Source organism: Oryctolagus cuniculus, chromosome 17 (assembly GCF_964237555.1).
Source record: "Oryctolagus cuniculus chromosome 17, mOryCun1.1, whole genome shotgun sequence".
NCBI lineage: Eukaryota > Metazoa > Chordata > Mammalia > Lagomorpha > Leporidae > Oryctolagus > Oryctolagus cuniculus.
The window spans coordinates 36,038,431-36,056,952 of NC_091448.1; the positions used below are offsets into that span (position 1 = coordinate 36,038,431).

The 18,522-nt window shown below is 66.5% G+C and overlaps 1 protein-coding gene across 1 annotated transcript; it reads right to left on the reverse strand.

Moving 5' to 3' along the window:
* Positions 1-5,460: 5,460 nt before the first annotated feature.
* TBX2 (T-box transcription factor 2) lies at positions 5,461-14,621 on the reverse strand. Its single transcript, XM_070061009.1, has 7 exons — positions 13,939-14,621; positions 12,634-12,901; positions 11,562-11,708; positions 10,358-10,434; positions 10,093-10,256; positions 9,031-9,668; positions 5,461-6,828 (listed from the first exon to the last, which is right to left on the reverse strand). The coding sequence occupies exons 1-7, from the start codon at positions 14,331-14,333 to the stop codon at positions 6,376-6,378; spliced, it is 2,142 nt and encodes a 713-aa protein (XP_069917110.1). The 5' UTR covers positions 14,334-14,621; the 3' UTR covers positions 5,461-6,375.
* Between the last annotated feature and the right edge of the window lie 3,901 nt (positions 14,622-18,522).

Here is an 18,522-nt window from a genome sequence, read left to right on the forward strand (position 1 = left end):
GTGAGCTAGGTGCTAGAATCTCCGCGGGGGAGGGGGCCAGAGGTGGGAAGCTGACCCCAGATCCCTCCATCACTGACTGCACCTCACCCAAGAGGGCGGAGTGCCAACGAGGAGCGCCCTGGAGAAGCAGCCAGTGGGCTGAGTTTTGAAGGAAGGCAGGAAAGGGTGTTGCAGGTGGAGGGACGAGCAGGCCCTGAGGCAAGGTCACCAGGATTACCCTGGAGCTGGCCAGTGCGGTGGTGCCCTGGGATGGGAGGCAGGTGGGTGGCCAGAGGCAGGACCCACGCAGGCCCCACTGCCAGAGCAGTGTGCACTTGACCCCAGAGCGGTAGAAAGCCTGTGGCAGGAATGTTCTCTGCTGCACAGGGAACAGTGGATAGTAGGCATGCGAGGAGGCCCCCCCAAGGGTCAGGGACAGAGAGCCCTGGCCTGGAGAGTGGGCCAGGCTGAGGCCGCAGAGGCCAGCCGGTACAGACCACCTGGGGAACAGAGAATCACCCAGCACAGCAGTTAGAGGGGCAGCCGGGAAGGGCTGGAAACTTCTAGAGGCCAGTCCTCAGGCAGGACACACAGAGGAGGGCCCTCGGCTGGGCTGAGGCCCACCCACGGCCCTCTGGCGCTCTCTGCAGCAGACCCCAGATGGACATGGGGCAGGGGCTTCCAGGCGAGAGCCTGTGTGGGAGAACCCTGGAGGGACAGGTGTGAGCCCTGCTTCTCATTCATTCATTCATTCATTCAGCAAACGCTTCCCCTGCCACTTCCATGTGTTAAGCAGTGTCAGCTCTGGGGACCCAGCCATGAGTCAAACGGACAACAGCCCCCCTTGAAGAGAAGGAGGCAGTGACTATGTGGAAGTCAGAAACCTTAAACAAACACATCCCCTCCAAAGACGGGGCATGGCCGCGCGTAGGGGTGGACCGGGGCAAGGCTTGGCCCCAGCCAATCAGAGACAAGAGGGAGCCTCAGAGCCTTGACAGTAACCCTGGCTTCTGCATGGGGGTCTTCGTGCAGGCATTCCGCACGCTGGTGTTGTGCGCTGGTGTGTGTCGAAGTATGTTTCTCTGTATGTGCACCAAGTGTGTGTGTGGGCAGGGAGGGTGTGTGGACATCTGTGTGTGTGTGTGGGGTAGGTGCTGGTGTGCCCATGCCTGGGTCATGTGCCAGGCATTGTCTGTGGGGTGTGTGGGTGTGGGGGGGTGACCCACTGGGTAACTTGTTCAGAATTCAGAGGTGTCCCAGAACACAAGATAGCAGTCCTAAAACCTGACCCACTGTGGGCAAATTCGGACAGTGGTGGGAGCCGCAGCCTGCAGGGGTAGACAAGAAAGAACTGAGCAGCTAGTCCAAGGCTAACCAAAGACCAGCCGGAGACAGCCTCCCGCGAGGCCGGACCGAGACTCTGAGGCCTAGGGGCTGCAGAGCAGGAACCCTCGGGGCTCCTGGACAGAGCAACCCATGCGTGGGGTCAGCCAGACCTTGGTGTGGCCCTGTGGTCTACTTCTTAGCAACTCTGCAGCCTTGGGTGGGTCCAAGCCTTGGTTTTCTCCTCTGTGAAATGGAGATCAGCACCCCGACTGCCCGCTCCGCCCTGAGAACCGAGTAAGAAAGGAGAGCACAGAGCTAGGTGTGCAGTGGAGGACAATAGCTCCTGCAGGCTGGGGCCGAGGGCACTCCGTTCAAGAGCAAACGGGCCGGCAGCACCTCGGGTCACCCTCTCGGCCCGGTCACTGTTCACACGCCAGAATTCCCTGCCTCACCAGCGGCCCCTGGCACACCTGGCTGGCCTTGGCCTGGTCTCCAGGACTCTGGCCCTGAGTCAGCCTTGCTGTTCCCAGGGACGCAGCTTCCGGCCGGGTCATCCAGGGCTCAGGACCGGGCCCTTCGCCCTTTCCCAGGGCAAGTCTGCGGCTCACCCATCATCACTTCATTAGTGTCCCTCCCCGAGGGCTGGGATTGAGAAAGAGCTGGGTAGGAGGGGGAGGCGGGTTAGGAAGCCCGATTTGTGTCCCCACTCCAGGTCCGCAGATGCCTGGCATCCTTGGAGCTGTGGCATTTCCGGACCACAGGGCCTCAGACTCTCACATGCGGCCTTGCGGCCTTCTACTGCAAAGTGGAGGAGGTCGTCGGCCCTCCCCGGCGCCCTCGCCTTTCCCCCACGCCAGCCCTGCCGGGGGCACAGGGCAGACCCAGCGCCTCCCCTGAGCCTTGGGAGGTGGGAACCCAGGTGGGCAGCCCCGGGGGAGGCAGAGGCAGGAGCGCAACTCTGCGGAAAGAGCGCTGGCCTTCGGGGCGCGTACTGCACTACCGAGCGGCCGTCAGTCCCCAGGCACGCACCGTCAAGTCGGGCGCGGGGGATCCCAGGCCACAGTCCCGCTTCCAGGAAGCTGGCAAGGCCGGAGAGGACTCCCGAGGGCCCTGGCCCAGACGGGCACGCAGAAGGTGACGGGTCGGGGTTGGCGGCCAGGCCTCACCGCTCCGGGAGTTGGCACTGCAGAAGAGGAGAGGACCCGACCCCCGCTTCCGAAGTTCCGGTCCAGGCGTCCCCAGCCCCCGGCCGGAGCGGCACTCCTGCGCTCCATTTTCCCCGTGGGTCCCTCGGTCAGCGCCAGCTCCAGCCTGCGCGGGCTGGGCGGCCGTGGCCCGGCCCCTGGCCTGGAGCGCCATCTCGTGGAGCCCGTGGGGAGTTGCCGCGGTCTGCGGGGTGTGGGGGCTCCAGGCTCTCCCGGGCCAGCTAGCGACTGGCGCGGAGGTAAAGAGCGGCGGCCGTCGGCTCTGGGAATTCGGTACTCTCGGAGTGGGGTCGGGGTCCCCCGATCCACCGACTTACGTGGGGGTCGATTTGCAGCTCCAGGGAGCCTGCAAGGAACTCCAAGGGCAGAGGAGCCCCGCTGTGCCCGGACAGAGGCACTAATCTTTCAGTGCGCGGGGGTGGGGGCGGGGGGAGCAGCCTGCCTCACCAGGGTGCTCCCTGGAGGAGGCACTCCCCTTTGCCCTGTCCCCAAGCGCGCACGCGTCCCCCTCTCGGCTGCTGCCCAGCTCCTAGGGCACGGAGCGCTCGGGCCCCTGCTGGACGCTCCTCGGCGGGCTGATGCTCCGGCTTCTGGGGTCCAGGACAGTGAGGGAGGGGAGGACGCGGGGATGGGATTTTGGAGCCGGAGGGAGGCAGGCGCGGAGTTCACACCTCGGTCTCTGACACTCAGGGAGACGTCCCGTCCCGGGTTCCCGAGCCGGGAGTTCACGTGAGGCCGAACACACCCCTTGCTCCGCAGCCACCGCCCAGGAGAGGGCAAGGCCCGGCCACCGCAGCCCGGGACCTCTTCCCGGTAACCCCAGAGGAAATGAGGCCCCCTGCGCCTCGGGATCCGGGAAGTTTGGCCGCCAGGGGTCTCACGGAGCTCCCACCCACAGCCTCGGTCCTCAGGTTCCCCTGCGACTCCCACAGCCCCACAGTGACCCCGCGGGGCCTTCTCAGCCCCCACACCTGGGACACGCAGGGTCCCCCGGCGACGAGCGAGGTCACTGGCGGCGACCCCTCAGCTCCCACCGCCTCGGCGCTCGCCCGCCATGCCGGCTGGGCCCGTCCAGGGCGCCCACCTCACCCCGCTCCCCGCGATAGGCCCTGAAGGGTTAAGGAGGCCTGGGGGCTCCGCAGCAGGCGAGGACGCGGGGCGCCTGGGCTAATTGGCGACCCCGGGGACAATGGGGACTGGCAGGCTGGGGAGGCGGGTGGCTTAATTGGGCCTGGGAGTGGCCTGGCCTTTGTTTGGGACGAGGCCGTGTCTTTGGCAGTGGGCTCCCGTACCCGCACTCGGATTCGCAGCTGGGGCCCAGCGTAGAGCGCCGGGTGGGAGACTTGGGGAGGGGGCGACTCCGCAAGCTGCACTCAAGGCCCCGGAAGACCTGGTCCTACCCGCGTCGCAGCAGCAACCACACGGCCGGAACGCACCGAAACGAGGCGGCGCTCGCGGCCGTCGCAGCCCCACCCGGCTCCGGCTCCCGGGCTGCTCCTCCCAGGGCCTCAAGGCCGTGCTGCCCCCTGGTGTCCGCAGCCCGGTCCGCAGGCCGCGCTCGGCTTCCCGGGCCTGCTGCGAGGGGAGGCGGCGGGAAGCCAATGCGCACCCTCCCACCGCGCGCTCTCTGCTTTTTAGAGGCACGTTAGCCTGAAACGACGTCGAGTGAAAACCCGGTGCGCCTGTCTGTACCGGGAAAGGGGCGTCCCCGTCCCCGCCCGGGCCCCTGGATCCCCCTTCCTCGTCCCGCCCGCGGGCCACAGACAGAGAGGCTGGAACCCATCTTCTAGAAGTCGGGACGGAATCTTCTGCACCCTCTCCTGCCCCAGCCGAGCGCCCCTCGCCAGTCCCCCACCCCCACCCCTCGCCGCCCTGGCCGAGGTGGTGGGCACGATCCTTTCCTTGCAGACGTGATGGCGCTGGGAGGCTCCGGAATGGAGCGTGGCACCTCTAACTTCCCCTTCCTTCCATGCCACCATCCCTGGTGTTGCCTGGGGAGCCGGAAGCCAGCGCCTCCACCGACCCCCGCCGTGCCCAGGTGGGCCGCCTGCTCTGCCAGAGCGTCCAGGCTTAGGGAAGAGAGAACTAAGAGGAGGATGGGCTGCCTGCCTGGTGCCGACAGACGCAAGGGCGCGTTGAGGCGGCGCTGGCCCATCTCCCTCGCCCGCCACGCGCACCAGGGGCTGAACACGTTGTGGGCCGCCGCGCTCGGGAGCTGCTCAGGTGGGCAGCAGGCCTTGCAGGAGTGGGTCACCGGGAAGGAGCAGCCTACGGGAGACCTCCACGGCAGCCACGCCCCTTATTATACAGGGGAAACTGAGGCGGGGAAGGACTGGCTTGCTGACCATCCCACCCTCCAAGAGGGATTTAGATGATTTTCAAGAAGGAACTTTGATCCCTGACACGGAAAGTTCCTCTTCAAGGTTCAGAAGGGCACAGGCAGTAGAGGGGAATCGGGGGATCCGCGGCATTTGTGGGGGCCACAGCCAAGCCTGTCCTCCGGAGGGAGAGATTTAGGCGAGGAGTACCCATTTTCCCAGCCAGTCCACCCAGAGGCGTCGAGTTTGCACTGTGCTGTCCCAGCAAAGGGACTCAGAGGCCCGGCCGCCTGCTGCGCTTGGCCCCGCTCCGGCGCCCAGGCGGGAGGTGCGAGAGCAGGAGCGGCCGGTGGCCAGCGAGCGGCCAGCAGAGGGAGCCCGGTGCCCCGGCCCGGCGCGCGCTGGGGGCACGAGGGGCACGAGGCGGCGCGGCGCCGCCTCGCCGGGCCCGCGCCCCGCGCCGGCGCCGCCCGGCCTCGCGGCTCCGCACGCGGCGGCCCCGCCGTGCGGCCGCCCCCCGGATGCAGCTGCCGCCGCGCGAGGGGCGCCAGCCTTTCGTCCCCGCCTCTCGTTCCTCCTCACGCGCCTGCGAGCGCCCCAGCCCCGCGCGGCCCACAGAGCGCACTGCGCCGTTCTCTTCGCATGGTAGCGTTTTATTGTTTTCTCGCGTTTTTGTCGTTTCGTTCTCGCTCCGCAGCGAAAAGTGAAAACCTGAGGTGGAGCCCGCGAGCCGGGCGAGCCCAGCCCGGGCGGAGGGGCCGAGGGGCCGGCGGGGTGGGGGGCTCCTCCTTGGCGCGGGGCCTTCTCCCGCAGCCAGGGACCCCCAGCCCTGTACAATATAGATGCTCATGTAAAATGAAAAAAAAAATTTAAATGCTATGAGTTAATCTCTAAATATATGTACACAGCAATGTACACCTTTGAATAAATTAATACCAATTTGCATATTCTGGGGACCTTAAAGCTTATTTACACAAATTACCATTTATTTCATAAATATCTTTCCCCCCCTGGGGACTCAAGGCAGGGGTGGGAAGGGCGCCTGTCTATCCAGGGAAGAGGTGGGAGACCAACAGGACAGGTCCCCTCCCAGCCTAAGTCTACACTGACTTGTTTTCTGGCTCCGGCCCCCTGCAGCCCAGTTTCTCACGCGGTCCAGGCCCAGGGCCAGGGCCTCCGGAGCTTCCTCCAAGAATCCCACCCCCGGCCCCTGCGCCTTCTGGCTTCCGTAGGGACCGCTGGGCCCGGGGAGAGGCCTGCCCAGCAGCGTGGGAGGCCCAGAGAGACCTCGCTGATGCCACTCTGACGCTGGAGCGGACCTGGACCGAGTCCAGGAGCCCCAAAGTGACCATGTTCCCGGCAACCTGATTCCCTGTCGAGGGCCAGGGAAGTGCCCCATGCCCCGGCTGGCCAGTGGAGGCTCTAGTCTGGCCGCTGCAGCCCGCTTTTGCTCCTTTATTTAAATAAATAACCCATTCTGTGCTGTGCACGTCCCAAGCAGCGGGGGTGGCAGCCCGGGAGGCCTGCGTGGCAGCTGGTCGGCCCTTTCACTTGGGCGACTCCCGGCCGGGGGAGAGGGCTCGCTGGCTCTCCAGCCCACTCACCAGTCTCTGGATGCTTTGCAGTTCGCTGGCCGCCTCCTTGGCGGACCCGCTGGGTGACAGGGCACCTCGCGACGGGCCCCCCACTTTGCGGAGAGCCAGCTCAGGCAGGGGACTGGGCTCCCGGCTGTTGCCTCCCGCAGCCTTAGAGCCCTCGGCCGCCAGCCCAGCGGCGAGAAGGCTAGTGCTGGGTGGGATGGTGACCGGGATCTGGTAGGGGCTAAAGCGCAGGCGGGGCCGGGCACTGCCCAGGAATGGGCTTCGGGACAGGGAGCCCGCGGCGGCGGCGGCGGCCGCGGCAGCACTGGTGGCGGGCAGAGCGGAGGCCGCTGCGGCTGCTGCTGCCATGTAGGTGTAGGGATAGGGGAAGAGGCCTCCGAAAGTGGGCACTGGGATTCCCTGGAAGAAACAGAACAAGACAAGGATCAGACAAGCTGCCCGAGGTCCTTCTGAGGGTGTGCTGGGTGCTGTGGGTGGTGCCGCAGGAGGCAATCCTAAGGAATACAAAACAGCAATTCACACAACTGTCACCGGGCAGCACAGGTAGGCAGGAGCCAGTGCGGCAGTGGCGAACGCCCGCCCGGGGAGGCGAGACGACCGCAGGTTAGGATGCAAAGGCCTGGCACGCTCAGCTCTGGGCTGGGTATTAATTACAGAGTGGGGGGGGGGGAGGCGGAGGACATTCCAGGTGGCTGCACTAGCACGGGCAAAGGCCTGGAGGGAAGAAACAAGGCGGGCACAGGGCCAGGTGGCAAGCGGGCCGCCTTGGCTGCCTTGGGAGGTCCTGCTCAGCTAGGACAGGGCCCTCCCCACCCCTCCTGTCTGTGGGCGCCCATGGAGCCAGGCTGGGGCAGCAGGCTGAAGGAGGCTCTGGTCAAGCTTCCTTCTGCCTGTTCACCTGTTCCAGGCCCCGTGCCTGGGCCAGGAGGAGGGCACAGGTGCCAACCAGTTCATAAACTGGCCTCAAGACTCTACAAAGAGCTCCTGGCAGCACCTCAGCGGCAGCTGGGGGAGGAATGCAGTCTTTGGCCATGGAGCGCACAGCAGCCAGGAAACCCTGCACAAACTGCGCCTGAGTTCCTGCGGCCCGACTTGCAGATCCTCTGACCTCTGCCATGATGGCTCCCTCGGCAGAGTGGTGCTTACGGGGAGCAGGACGGGGGCTGACCGTGCTAGGCTCCTGGGAGCCTCAGGCCTGGCTCGAGCAGGGAGAAGCAAAGAGGGAGCTTAGGAGTGAGAAAATAGCTTTCCTAAGAGGGTCAAGCCCCGCTGCGCATTCAGATCCGTCATCTTAGGGTGGAAGGAAAGAGCGAGCCGTCAGACAGACCTCCCGGGGGGTTGGCTCTACCTGTTTGCTGGCATGGGCTGGGCTGGCCTGGGAACGCACCCAGCAGCAGCTATACCAGCTGAAGCCTCCTGGGTTCCTGGAGCTGTCACCTGGTCTTGCACCTGTTGACCAGGCTGTATGCAGAAGCCCTTGGCCTCTATAAAACCCGTGCTCACCACGAGTTTGGGGAGGAGGCATTCCTATACACACAGTCAGGGGTGCCGGTTAAGCCTCCACGCCCTGAACTCCATTCTCCGGAGGCTTCCCAACCAGCACAGAGCCCCAGACAGGTGCCGCTGGTGGGGGGACATGGCACACACCCAGATGTGGAGCTCTGCGTACAACGAATCTCAGAACGCCCCTCACCCAACTTTTAAAATATTTCCTTCTGAACCAAAGGCACTTTCTCAGACCTGAACTCCTCTTTTCCTTCCCTGGAGATAAGATCTCAAGGGTTCAATTTGCCAGAAACCTCAGAGGGAAGAAAATGAATGAGGAGATTCCAAATCTTTCCACAGGGAATATTCCACCCAAGTAACCAAAGAGGCTGCTTCCCCCACTGGGTCTCCTTATTGTGCCGCTGGCCACATTTTCATAAACTCCCTCCTGGGAGCTCAGAATTTCAACCAGGGCTGAGGGGTAGTTGGGGGGGGGGGGATTGAATCCTCCTTCCCTGAGATGTGGCTGGGGAGAGGGGGGCTTGAGGTGGGGGGAGCCCAGTCTGTCCTTTGCCTGAGAGGACGACTTCCTGGAGTGCCTGAAAGGGAACAGGGGTGCCCAGGAGGAGCTCATGTGGGGGCCAGTTGTCCAGGGAATAATGCAAGCTTTGCCCCTCCCCTGTCCAGTCACCCTAGCCTCTCAGGACAGACAGTGAGCAGGGGCCTTTGCCGCCCCTCCCCCGGCTGCAGATTTTCCCGGGGCTAGGAGAATGGACGTCCTGAAAGCCAGGGGCACCCCTCGTAGGTGAGAAGAGTCTTAAGGGGTGCCTGCTCATTGGGGTTATAGGGTGGGAAATGGGTCCAGAGGCGGCAGGGACTCGACCAAGGGCACACGGGAGTCGGAACAGTGCCGTGGCCAGACCCTAAACCTAGTTTTCCTCCCAGAACCTAGGTGTGATGGAGAGCAGTGATCAGTTTTTCCCTGGATGGAGTTCTTGCCGCTGCAGGCTCCAGCGCCCGTGGCACCCCTCAACCCCTCTGCCCACCTCTGCTCTCCGCCCCGCGGCTTGGTCCCCCTCCCTCCTTTGCGCGCCGCCGCCGCCTCACAGGCCTTACCTGAGATGCCAGCATGTGCTGGGAGAGGTGGAACGGGAAGGGCGCGGCGGTGCTCGCGGCACTGGCTGCGGGACCCAGCCCGCCTGCGTCCAGCCCGGCGGCGCTCCCGGGCCCGGCGCCTCCGCCATTGCCGCCACCGCCTGCCACCGAGGCCAACAGGTGACCCATGCCCATGGCAGAGAAAGCGCCGGGGCCCATGGCGAACTGTCCTGGGTGCAGGAAGAGCGGCTGGCCGGCTCCCAGCGGCCCAAAGAACTGCTGCCCGTGCAGATGGCTGGAGAAGGCCAAACCGGGCAGGTGTCCGGCGCCCAGAGGGGACGCGCTGTCTGTCTGCACCACCAGCGGCGCCAAGCCCGGCTCCTTGCCCTCTCCCGCCTCCTTGCGCCCCTCGTCCTTCCTCCGGGCTTCTGCGCGTTCCTTCTCCAGGCTCCGCAGGCCAAACAGACCGTCCCCGCCACTCTCGGCAGGCTCCTTGCCCCGCTCCGGACTGCGCCTCTCTCGGACGCGCTCAGGTTCTGTCAAGCGAGGGGGACTGGCGCTGTCCGGGGCCGGGCTGCGGCCTAGAGCCACCCCGGTGCGCTCTTCGCTCAGCCGTTCGGGCTCCGGGTCGCTGTCTGCGGCGCACGACTTCTCCTCGGCTGCGGGCAGAGAGGGCGCCTGGGGTGAGAGGGGTCTGGGCTGACAGCGACGTGAAGCCTTTCCCCAGGATCTGCGCCCGTCGGAGAGATTTGGCAAGGTCGACTCTGGCGGAGGCCGAGCCCCCGGGACTCGGAAAGTTGGGCGAGGGGCAGCTGCAGGTCGCCTAACCCAGGACCCCGTGTTGGCAGTTAAAGAGACTGAGAGGCGGCCGTGCTGCACGCAGTCCCACCGAGCGCCAGGGCCACGCTGCGAGCGCAGCCCCCCCAGCTGCCGACAGGGGGGTCTGGCGCAGACATATCGCTGACTCCCCATAACCCCGGCCTCCAAGATTAGCTGCTCGCTGAGCTAAAGGCCACCCCGGGGCCCGGAGCTGACCTTCCCCAGAGACCGCTCCCCGCCCAAGACGGACAACTCGACCCTCACCTCGGGCCCGATGCAGGCGCAGGGGGCTGGGCGCTGCGCCTGGGGAGGGCGGCGGTTCCCGCGCGGGCGGAGGGTCGCAGGACGAGGCGTCCGACTCGGCGCCGTCGCGCTCCGGCTTACAGTGCTCCTCGTACAGGCGCAGCGTCGGCAGCGTCAGTTGTTTCCTGGGGGCGAGCAGAGGGAGCCGGTCAGCCCGGAGCGCGCACCGGTCCCGCTTCTGGCTCCCCAGGACACCCGCCGCAGGGCCGGCCCGCTCACCCCTCACCTTTTTTCCCGCCGGCCGTTGCCGGTGTCCCGGAAGCCCTTGGCAAACGGGTTGTTATCGATCTTCAGCTGCGTGATCTGCGGGGACCACCGAGGGGGCGGCGCTAGGTCAGGCCGTGGCTATTCCAGCCGGGCCGGGGGCACCCCAAGGTCACCGGCCGCCGACCAGAGGAGCCCCGGGCCGTGTCCACTTGGCAACCCTCCCCCGCTCCGCCAGGGATGACACGCCCGAGGTAAAGCGACAGGGTCTGTTCTCCAGAAACTTACTCAAGGAATAACCCCTGAACATGCACGCACATGCCTGAAACTGTGCGTACACGGTCGAAATGCGCTCAAGTAAACAGAAACAGGCCAGCGCCGTCCCGCAAGTCAAACGACTCCGCGCGGGAACAGGCACACACAAACCCAGTAGGGCGCACCCAGGTCCGCCCGTACTTGCAGAGACCGGCAGTCACACTCACGGCCCGCGCGCACCTCTGCACGCAGAAAACAAATGCGCGCTCACATAACCAAACGAATTCACACGCCCCAAACGATGCTCGCAGAGCCAGGCGGGCACACGGATCCACCAAGCCAAAATGACCGTCACGGACACCGCGACTCTCGCTCCCACGGCAGTGGTGCGCATGGACGTGTCCCTACCCCACTGAAACCGGGGTGGAAATGTAGCAAGCAGGAAACTAAGCCCTTGGACTTAAAGGAAAAGTCTCAACGCCTTTCCCAAGGGGTCAGGGGCCTGGACTGACCGAGAGCAGTAGCGGGGGAACGCTCGGGGAGGGGGCTGACACCTGTCCCACCCTCTGGCTCCCTTGGGAGAGTGGAAGCTGGGCCTCGAGTTCTAGTACCAGGAGAGACCTCACTTCATTTAAATCCCTATCCCTGAGCCAAGAAAATAAACGAATAAAATGTAAAAATGTCAGCGCGGGCCCAGAGTCTCCGCTAATTACTAAGTAAACATCCCCACCAGAACCAGCGCCCAGCTGTCGGCGCGTCCCGGGGGAGCGTGTGTGTACGCGTCGTTCGTTCGCGAGCACGCGAGACGGCGCTGGGGAGAGGACCGGGAGCGGGCGCCGCGAGCGAGGGGCGGGTGGCTGGGTGTGAGCGCGGGGCCGGAGCCTGCTGGAGCTGGGCGGCGGGGCAGGGGCAGGGGCAGGGGCAGGGGCAGGGGCAGGGGCAGGGCCCACCCCGCGGGGCGCCGCGCGCACCTTGTCGTTCTGGTAGGCAGTGACAGCGATGAAGTCGGTCTCCGGGAACACGTAGGTGCGGAAGGTGCTGTAGGGCAGCTTGAGGATGTCGTTGGCGCGCACGATGTGGAAGCGCGGCTGGTACTTGTGCATGGAGTTCAGGATGGTCTGCGCAGAGGGCACGGCTCAGCCCCCAGCCCCCAGCCCCCCGCCCCCCGCCCCCAGCCCGACCCCTGGGCTCCCCCGGACCCACCGTTTCTGCATCTCGGTCTCTCCCCTGGTTCTGCCTCCTCCACCCCCTTTCTCCTGTCTTCACTGCTCTTCTCTGGATTTCTTTTCTTTCCTGCACGTTCTTTCTCACCACTGATAACCACCCACTACCCCCAAGTCGGAAATGAAAGGAAGCAAAATGAAGCAAAGCAAAACAAAACACAAAAGCGACCTATAGGGCACTGGTAACCTCTCTCCCTGGTCCCATTGCTAAGCCCCTAGAAAGCCCTGGGAGAAGGGATTGGGACCTTCCCCAGGGGCTCACAGACTGCCCTATGGCATAACCGGCAGTCTCTTTTTGCCCCACGGACACCCCACCCCGGCTTGCTGGGACCCCGGCTTGCTGGGACCTCGGCTCAAGCAAAAATGAAGAGATCTCTAAAGTCTTTCCTCCTGGTTGGGCATCTGCCGGTGAGAGGAGGGGAGGGTTTCAGGGAGCCTGGAGAAGTTCTGGTTAAACTGTTAAACCCTCCAGTCTTAGGGAAAGGTGAGTGAGGGACAAGCTGAGGTCACGGGCAGGTCTTCTGAGCTTGAGACCTACAGGCCAACAGTAGGTGACCTCCCTAGGACCCACGCTGCTCACCCCAGCCCCACGGCACCTGCCTCCTGCCTGACTCTAGGAGTGACCTTCAAAGGCCAGAGGGCAACTAAAATTGTCTGTGGCCTGGAGCTTCCTGGCCGCCCACCAGACCATTGTCCCAGGCCCTGCAGGTGTGACACACAGGCAGCATCTTGGGCACTCCCAAGCTGCTGCGGTGTAGGGCGCTCAGCCTCCAGACCCCGTCCCCACCTCTGCCCCACACTCACAAAGCCCCACACTCACAAAGCCGTGCTTGTCAGAGATGTTGTTGGTCAGTTTCAGTTTGTGGAAGGCCACAGGCTTGGCCATCCACTGCTCCCCAGTGGCCGGGCTGTCCGGGTGGATGTACATGCGTTTGGGCATCTCTGGGTCAGCCTTGCCTGCCACCATCCAGCGGGAGTTGTGGAACTTATAGCGGCAATCATCAGCGGCCACAATGTCCATCAGCAGGATGTACTTGGCCTTCTTGTCCAGGCCACTGACTCGCACCTTGAAGGGGGGGAACATGCGCCTAGGAAGGAGGGAGGGGGAGATGCCATTGGGATCCCGCTCCTGGACATCCAAGGACCCCTCTGTCCCTGCTGTACTTCCCCCGCTGCACCCCAGGGCCTGCAGGTCGCTTCTGAGTTTCCTGTGGTCCCCGATCTGCCCTCTTCCCACTGCCCCAGGCCCCGACCTGTGGTTGCTACTGCCAGAAGATCCTGATAACTCTGCAGGCTGGGCCCTCTGTTATAAACGGCTTCACCTCTGCTGGTGCTCAGATTCGGGGAACCCTCTCTGACCTCGGATGAAAGAAATCTAGGCCCTATAGGAACACTCCCGAGTAATCCTGAGATTCCTCCAGGACTTAAATCCATTTGGAACAGAAGTTCCCAGAATGAAGTTCAGAGGGTGTTTATGTAGGGGAACTGGCTGCAGTTCGGGGGAAGAGGGTGAGCACAAGGCCTGGATTCGCGCAGGCTGAGTCGCAGGGCCCAGGGTCGGAGACTGTGGCTTCCTTCTGGCTTTATGGCCTGGGCTAGCCGGTGCTACCGAGCTCCAAGTTCCGGCCAGGGCAAGACTCTCCAAGGCCGGGTCAGGCTGCAGGCTGGGCCTAAGCAGCCGGCCTGGGGCCGGTCGGGGCGCGGGGGCCCCACTGCAGGCTCCAGGAGCGTCCGGAAGACGCCAAATTTCCTTGGGGCTTCCAGAGCCATCGTGCAGCTGCCAGGCAAGGCCACCGGGTTGAGTGGACCGGTCAGGGCCGAGCTTCGGGCCTTCCCGGCTTTGAGACCCAGGACAGTCGGGGCTATTCTTTCGGAGCATATTTTCGTTTTATTTTATTCGTGAGATTTTGATGTTTTCGTTTTAAAAACTAAACAAACAATTCGCTCCGGTGCCAATCGAGAAAAGCCAACTTTTTGTCGTCCGCGGGAGCCAAGCGTGGCGCCGAGGCCGGAGCCCGAGCCGCGAACTGCGGGCGCGGTGCCGGTCGGTGCTGTCGGTCCCCAGCCCGCCCGCCCGCCTGCCTGCCCGTCCGTCCGTCCAACCGCCCGCCCGCCGGCTCCCTACCTCCCGGACTTGGTGATGACCATCTCCGTGCCCAGCTTGTGGAACTGGTCCCACAGCTCCTTGGCCTCCAGCGTCACCTTCGGGTCGTCCTCCACCTCGTCCTCCGGCTCCAGGCTCTTGAGCGAGCGCAGATGCGCAGCGGGCGGGTGCGGGCCGAGTGCCGAGACGTGCAGCCCCGCCTCGGCCGCCGCTGCGGCCGCCGCCGCCGCGGCCGCCGCCCCCGCCAGGCCCGGGTCGGGCAGCGGCTTGGCCAACGCGCCGGGCGGCAGCGCGAGCGCCGGGAAGAACGAGGGCTGCGCCGCCGCCAGGAAGGCGGACATGGGGAAGTCGGCGGGCCGTGGCGCGTGGAAAGGGTGGTAAGCCATGGCGCTGGCTGCCAGCGCCGGCTCTCTCATCGGGACATCCGGCCCAGGCGCCCGGGGGCCGGGGCCGGGGGCGCGCGGCTCGGACCCCCGGCCCGGGCGGCGGCGCGCGCGGAGGACGGACGGCCCCGGCAGCGGGCGCGGCAGCGGCTCCGCTCCTCCCGGCTCCCCGTCCCGCGCTCCGCCCGGGGCGCCCGGCTCTGGGCGCGGGGGTGGAGGGGGCTTTGCGCGGGGCTGGGCTGGGCTGGGCTGGGTTGGCCCGCTTCGGCGCCGGGGACCACGCGCGACTGGCAAGATCTTGTCGTGATCTCTGGAAAACTGTGACTATCTCACATGTCCTGCCCTGCTCGGATCCCCTGCGCTAACGAGCCAGGCCCCCCTTGATTGCTGATTTTACGCTTTTTGGACCAATTGTGGGTCTCCGGGGGCGGGGTTTTGACAGCTCAGGCCAAGCTCCGGCCGAGGGAGGGGGGCCGGGGAGAAGGTGTCGGAAGCCTCAGCAGTAAGAAAACATGTCAACAGAATAAAATATTAACCAATGACGGGCCGGCGGGCCCCGAGACCCCTCCCCCTGCCCCGGCCCCCACCCCGCCGCCCGCGCCCGCCGCCGCCCGCGCGGGGACTGGAAGCGTGGAGGGCCGACCCGACCCGCCGAAGAAGCCTGAGGCGGGGGGCCTCCGGGCCCCGGGGCCTTGGGGAAGAACCCCGAGCCGCAGCCGGCCCCAAGTGCAAAGCATTGACACGGCCCCGCGAGGAGAGAGGGCGCCCTCCTTCTCCCGCGCCCGGAGGCCAGGCCGCTCTGGCCCGCGCCCCAGCCCGGCCTCCGACCCCGCTGCCGGCCGCGGCGCCGCCCCGGGGTCCCCGCGCTGCGGAGGGAGGCCGGTGGGCGGGTGAGTCGGGAGGCTTGGGCGGCTGAGGTCCCGGAGCGGAACCCAGGTGGCGGGAGCCGGTGAGTGGAGCCGTAGCAGAGCCCTGATGGGGCCGGCGCGGGCGGGAGCGGGATGCAGCTGAGCGCTCGGGAAACGGGGGGAGCCCCGGCCCGCCCTCCCCTTGCTGGAAGCCTCGGAGGAACCTGGAGTTCCCAGCAGGCCCTGGACGCAGCCCAACTTCTGTCTGGGTCGGCGACCCAGCTCTGAACCCTCGGGCAGCCAGGAGAGCGGGCCCTCCGGGCCAGGGAGGTGAGCGCACCTTCCGCTGAGCACCGGACCTCACCCGGGCGCAGGAGGATCCCCAGCTGGGATTCTGCACCCGCGGCCGAACGAATTTTCGCTGCATCCGGTACTGGAGACGCGAGTCTCTTTTCATCCTGCACGCCCGCATCCTCCCTCCGCTCCCCGCCACTTCGCTCGTTTGTTTGCGTCTCTCCGAGGCGCAAGTGTCCCAAGTTCGAGAGTGCTGAGTAACGCGGGTGGGAGTCGGGGTGTCTGCGAGCAACTGTGGCTGAACCCTCTGTGGGATCAGTCCGTCTTCCGTCTTCTGGCAGCCCCAGTATTCCCACCCCCTCTCCCGCTGTGAGAGGTTGGGGCGGGGGGGAGGCAGAGAGAGAGAGAGAAAGGGAGAGGTGCTGGTGTGTGTGCTGCCCTCTGGGCACAGCGAGCGCTGAACGCGAAGGTGCGCGCGGGCAGAGGAAAGCGACCGCACACCTGCCTCGGATCCGGCTCGGGCCGCGACATTCGCTCGGGTCGGTTCCTGGAGGTCATGTTCCGAAAGCCCAGACGGAACCTGCACTGGCCATGGGGATCCTCCCACCCTCACCAGTGCGGTTGAGTTGGGCCGGCGCCGGCCCACTGCCCGCCCGGAGGGCGCGTCCATCCCCCTATCCGGCAGTGACCTGGCCTGGGTCGTCCGAGGGCCTCGGGGCCCAGCGCCTGCCGTAAGCAGACCCATTGCCCCGGACCGTGCGGGCGCTGCACCGGCAGAGGCCGTTGGGTCTCCGAGACCTTGTTATCTATGTTTCGGAGCCAGCCCCAAAGGCTGTCGCAGCTACTCATAGCCACACATACGCGGCCGCTGCCCCCACGGGGTTTTCTCCACGACCTCGCTCTTGGTTGGGTCTCTGCTCTCTGCCCGGAACGCGGTCTACGCAGCCGGCGCAGGATCCCTCGCAGCGTCGCACAGGAAAAACGCTGTGGGCTTCCACGGGGGCGAGCGGCGGCCCCTGCGGAGGGGCGTGTGTGGACGCGTCCGTGCGGTCGGATGGGCGGCTTTGCCCAGCCTGGAGCCCAGGCGCGGCCTGGGGGCCGGGAACACGCTCTCCAAGTCGTGTGTGTGTGTGTGTGTGCGCGCACGCGTGCACCTCGAAGGGTTTGCGTTTTGGACATTCTCCAGGGAAGGGTCCGAAGCTGGCCCAGAGATTTTGAAACAAACAGGCCTGGGTTATTTGGTCGCGAGACCCGGCAGCGACGGTGTAGCGGCGGCATCTGGGGACTGCGATTCCACCTACGGAGCCACGGGCCAGTTCCCCGGCGGCTACCGGCTTCTTTACCGGCCAGGGTCCCACCGTCTGCCCCGCCCCACCGTCCCGCGGCCCCCCCCCCCCCCCCCCCCCGCCAACCCCTGCAGCCGAGACAGTCACCGTCTCATCGAGAGCGGGCGCTGGAGAGGCCGAGCGGCCCTGGAACGGCGCCGGCCCCTCCCCCGCCTCTCCGCTCCCCCCTCCTTCCCAGGAGCCGGCGCCCCTGGGGGAGTCCCCGGAGCCGAGTGTGCGTGTCTCTTTAAGAGGCCCCGGGGGGCGCCTCGCGGGCCGCCCGGGGCTGCAGGGGGAGGGCACGGGCGGGGGCGGCTGGCGCCAGGCGGCCGAGGCTCCACAACAAAGCTCCAGCCCCTGTCACTTCGCATCGGCCGGGCCCCGCAGACGGGCGGGGGACGCGCGCTCAGCCGCCCCTCCCTCTCCCGGGCGGTCCCGGGCTGGGGCGTCGGACGGGCGCGGCCTCGCGACCTCAGTCTCGTTGCGCACGGTCGGCCCGCTCCGCGCTTCCCGCAACGAGGACACTAGGCGAGGGCGGCCCCGGACTCAGTGGGGCCGCGGTCCCCTTCCCGCGCCTGCTGCCCGCCGGTCCTTGGGCCCTGCCTCGTCTCTCGGGGTCAAGGGTCTGGCTGAGACCGTCCCGGGAGTTGGGCTTCAGAGTCGCCGGGGTCCCCGCTGGTGTCCTCGCCTGTGTGGCTGGGCGTGGGTTTGCGTGACCCGTGGAGGGGATGGCGGGAGCTCCTGGGGGCGTGTGGCCAAGTACTCGACGCAAGCCCGAGTAACCAACCGGGCGCTGGCGCGAGGCTGGTACCCAGCGGCGGTGGCACAGGCCGCGCGTGGCCCTGTGTGTGACAGTCCGGGGCCGCAGGCGCACGTGTAGCCCTTTCGACGTCCCCGCCAACACGCTCTGCTTCCCATCCCCGGCCTCTCCGAGGGCCCCGCGCCTCCCGGAGCCTTGGCGCCAGCCAGCCCGGTTTAGCGGCCGAGATGGGCTCCCCCGCGGTCCCGGGTCTGGCTGGGGTGGGGGCCGCGGCCTCGGTGACCCCAGCCCGCAGCGGCCCGGCCTGTCCCGTCCACTTAAACAAATTGCGGCTGACAGGCGCGCAGTCTCTCTGGAGCCGCCGCCCGCCGCTCGCCTCCCTCCCGCCCCAATTACCCCGCGCAGGGTCGGGCCAACGGGCTGGGGCGGGGCAGGGGGCGCGGGCAGAGCAGGCGGCGCGACCCCTCCTGGTGGCGGTGTGGCCGCGGCCTTGCGCCAGGCCTGGCGGCGGGGACACTTCCTCCAGTCGGGCCCCGGGAAGTGCCTCGGCAGAAGCGGCCTGTGTGGTCTGGTACCTCGCCTTCCAGGCTGTTGCGAAGGCGGGGCCCAGCCCGGCTTCCCGGAGCGGGGACAGACCCAGCCCTCGAGGGGCGTCGCTGTGGGCTGGATGGGGCGAACGAGCGGCTTGGCGACTTCCCCAGGGCTTGGGAGACCCTGTAGCCTGGGGGGGGGGGGGTTCCAGCCTACGCGATGTGCGGCGGCAGCCTAGATGCGCCGTCTGCGAACCCGCGTGTGCGCGGACGTGCTCGGGCGTGAGCTCGTGGGCGTGGGCGTCCAAGACTGCGGAGGCGGGCCCTCGGCTGAGCGGCCTCGGAGAAGGGGCCAAGCTCAGGTAGAATCCCCAGGACGCGCCCACCTGCGGCAGGTGGGCGGGACTGCCCGGCGCGCTCTCGCCGGGTTGTCGATTCGGTCTCAGAAACGCTTTCTCCGGGAGC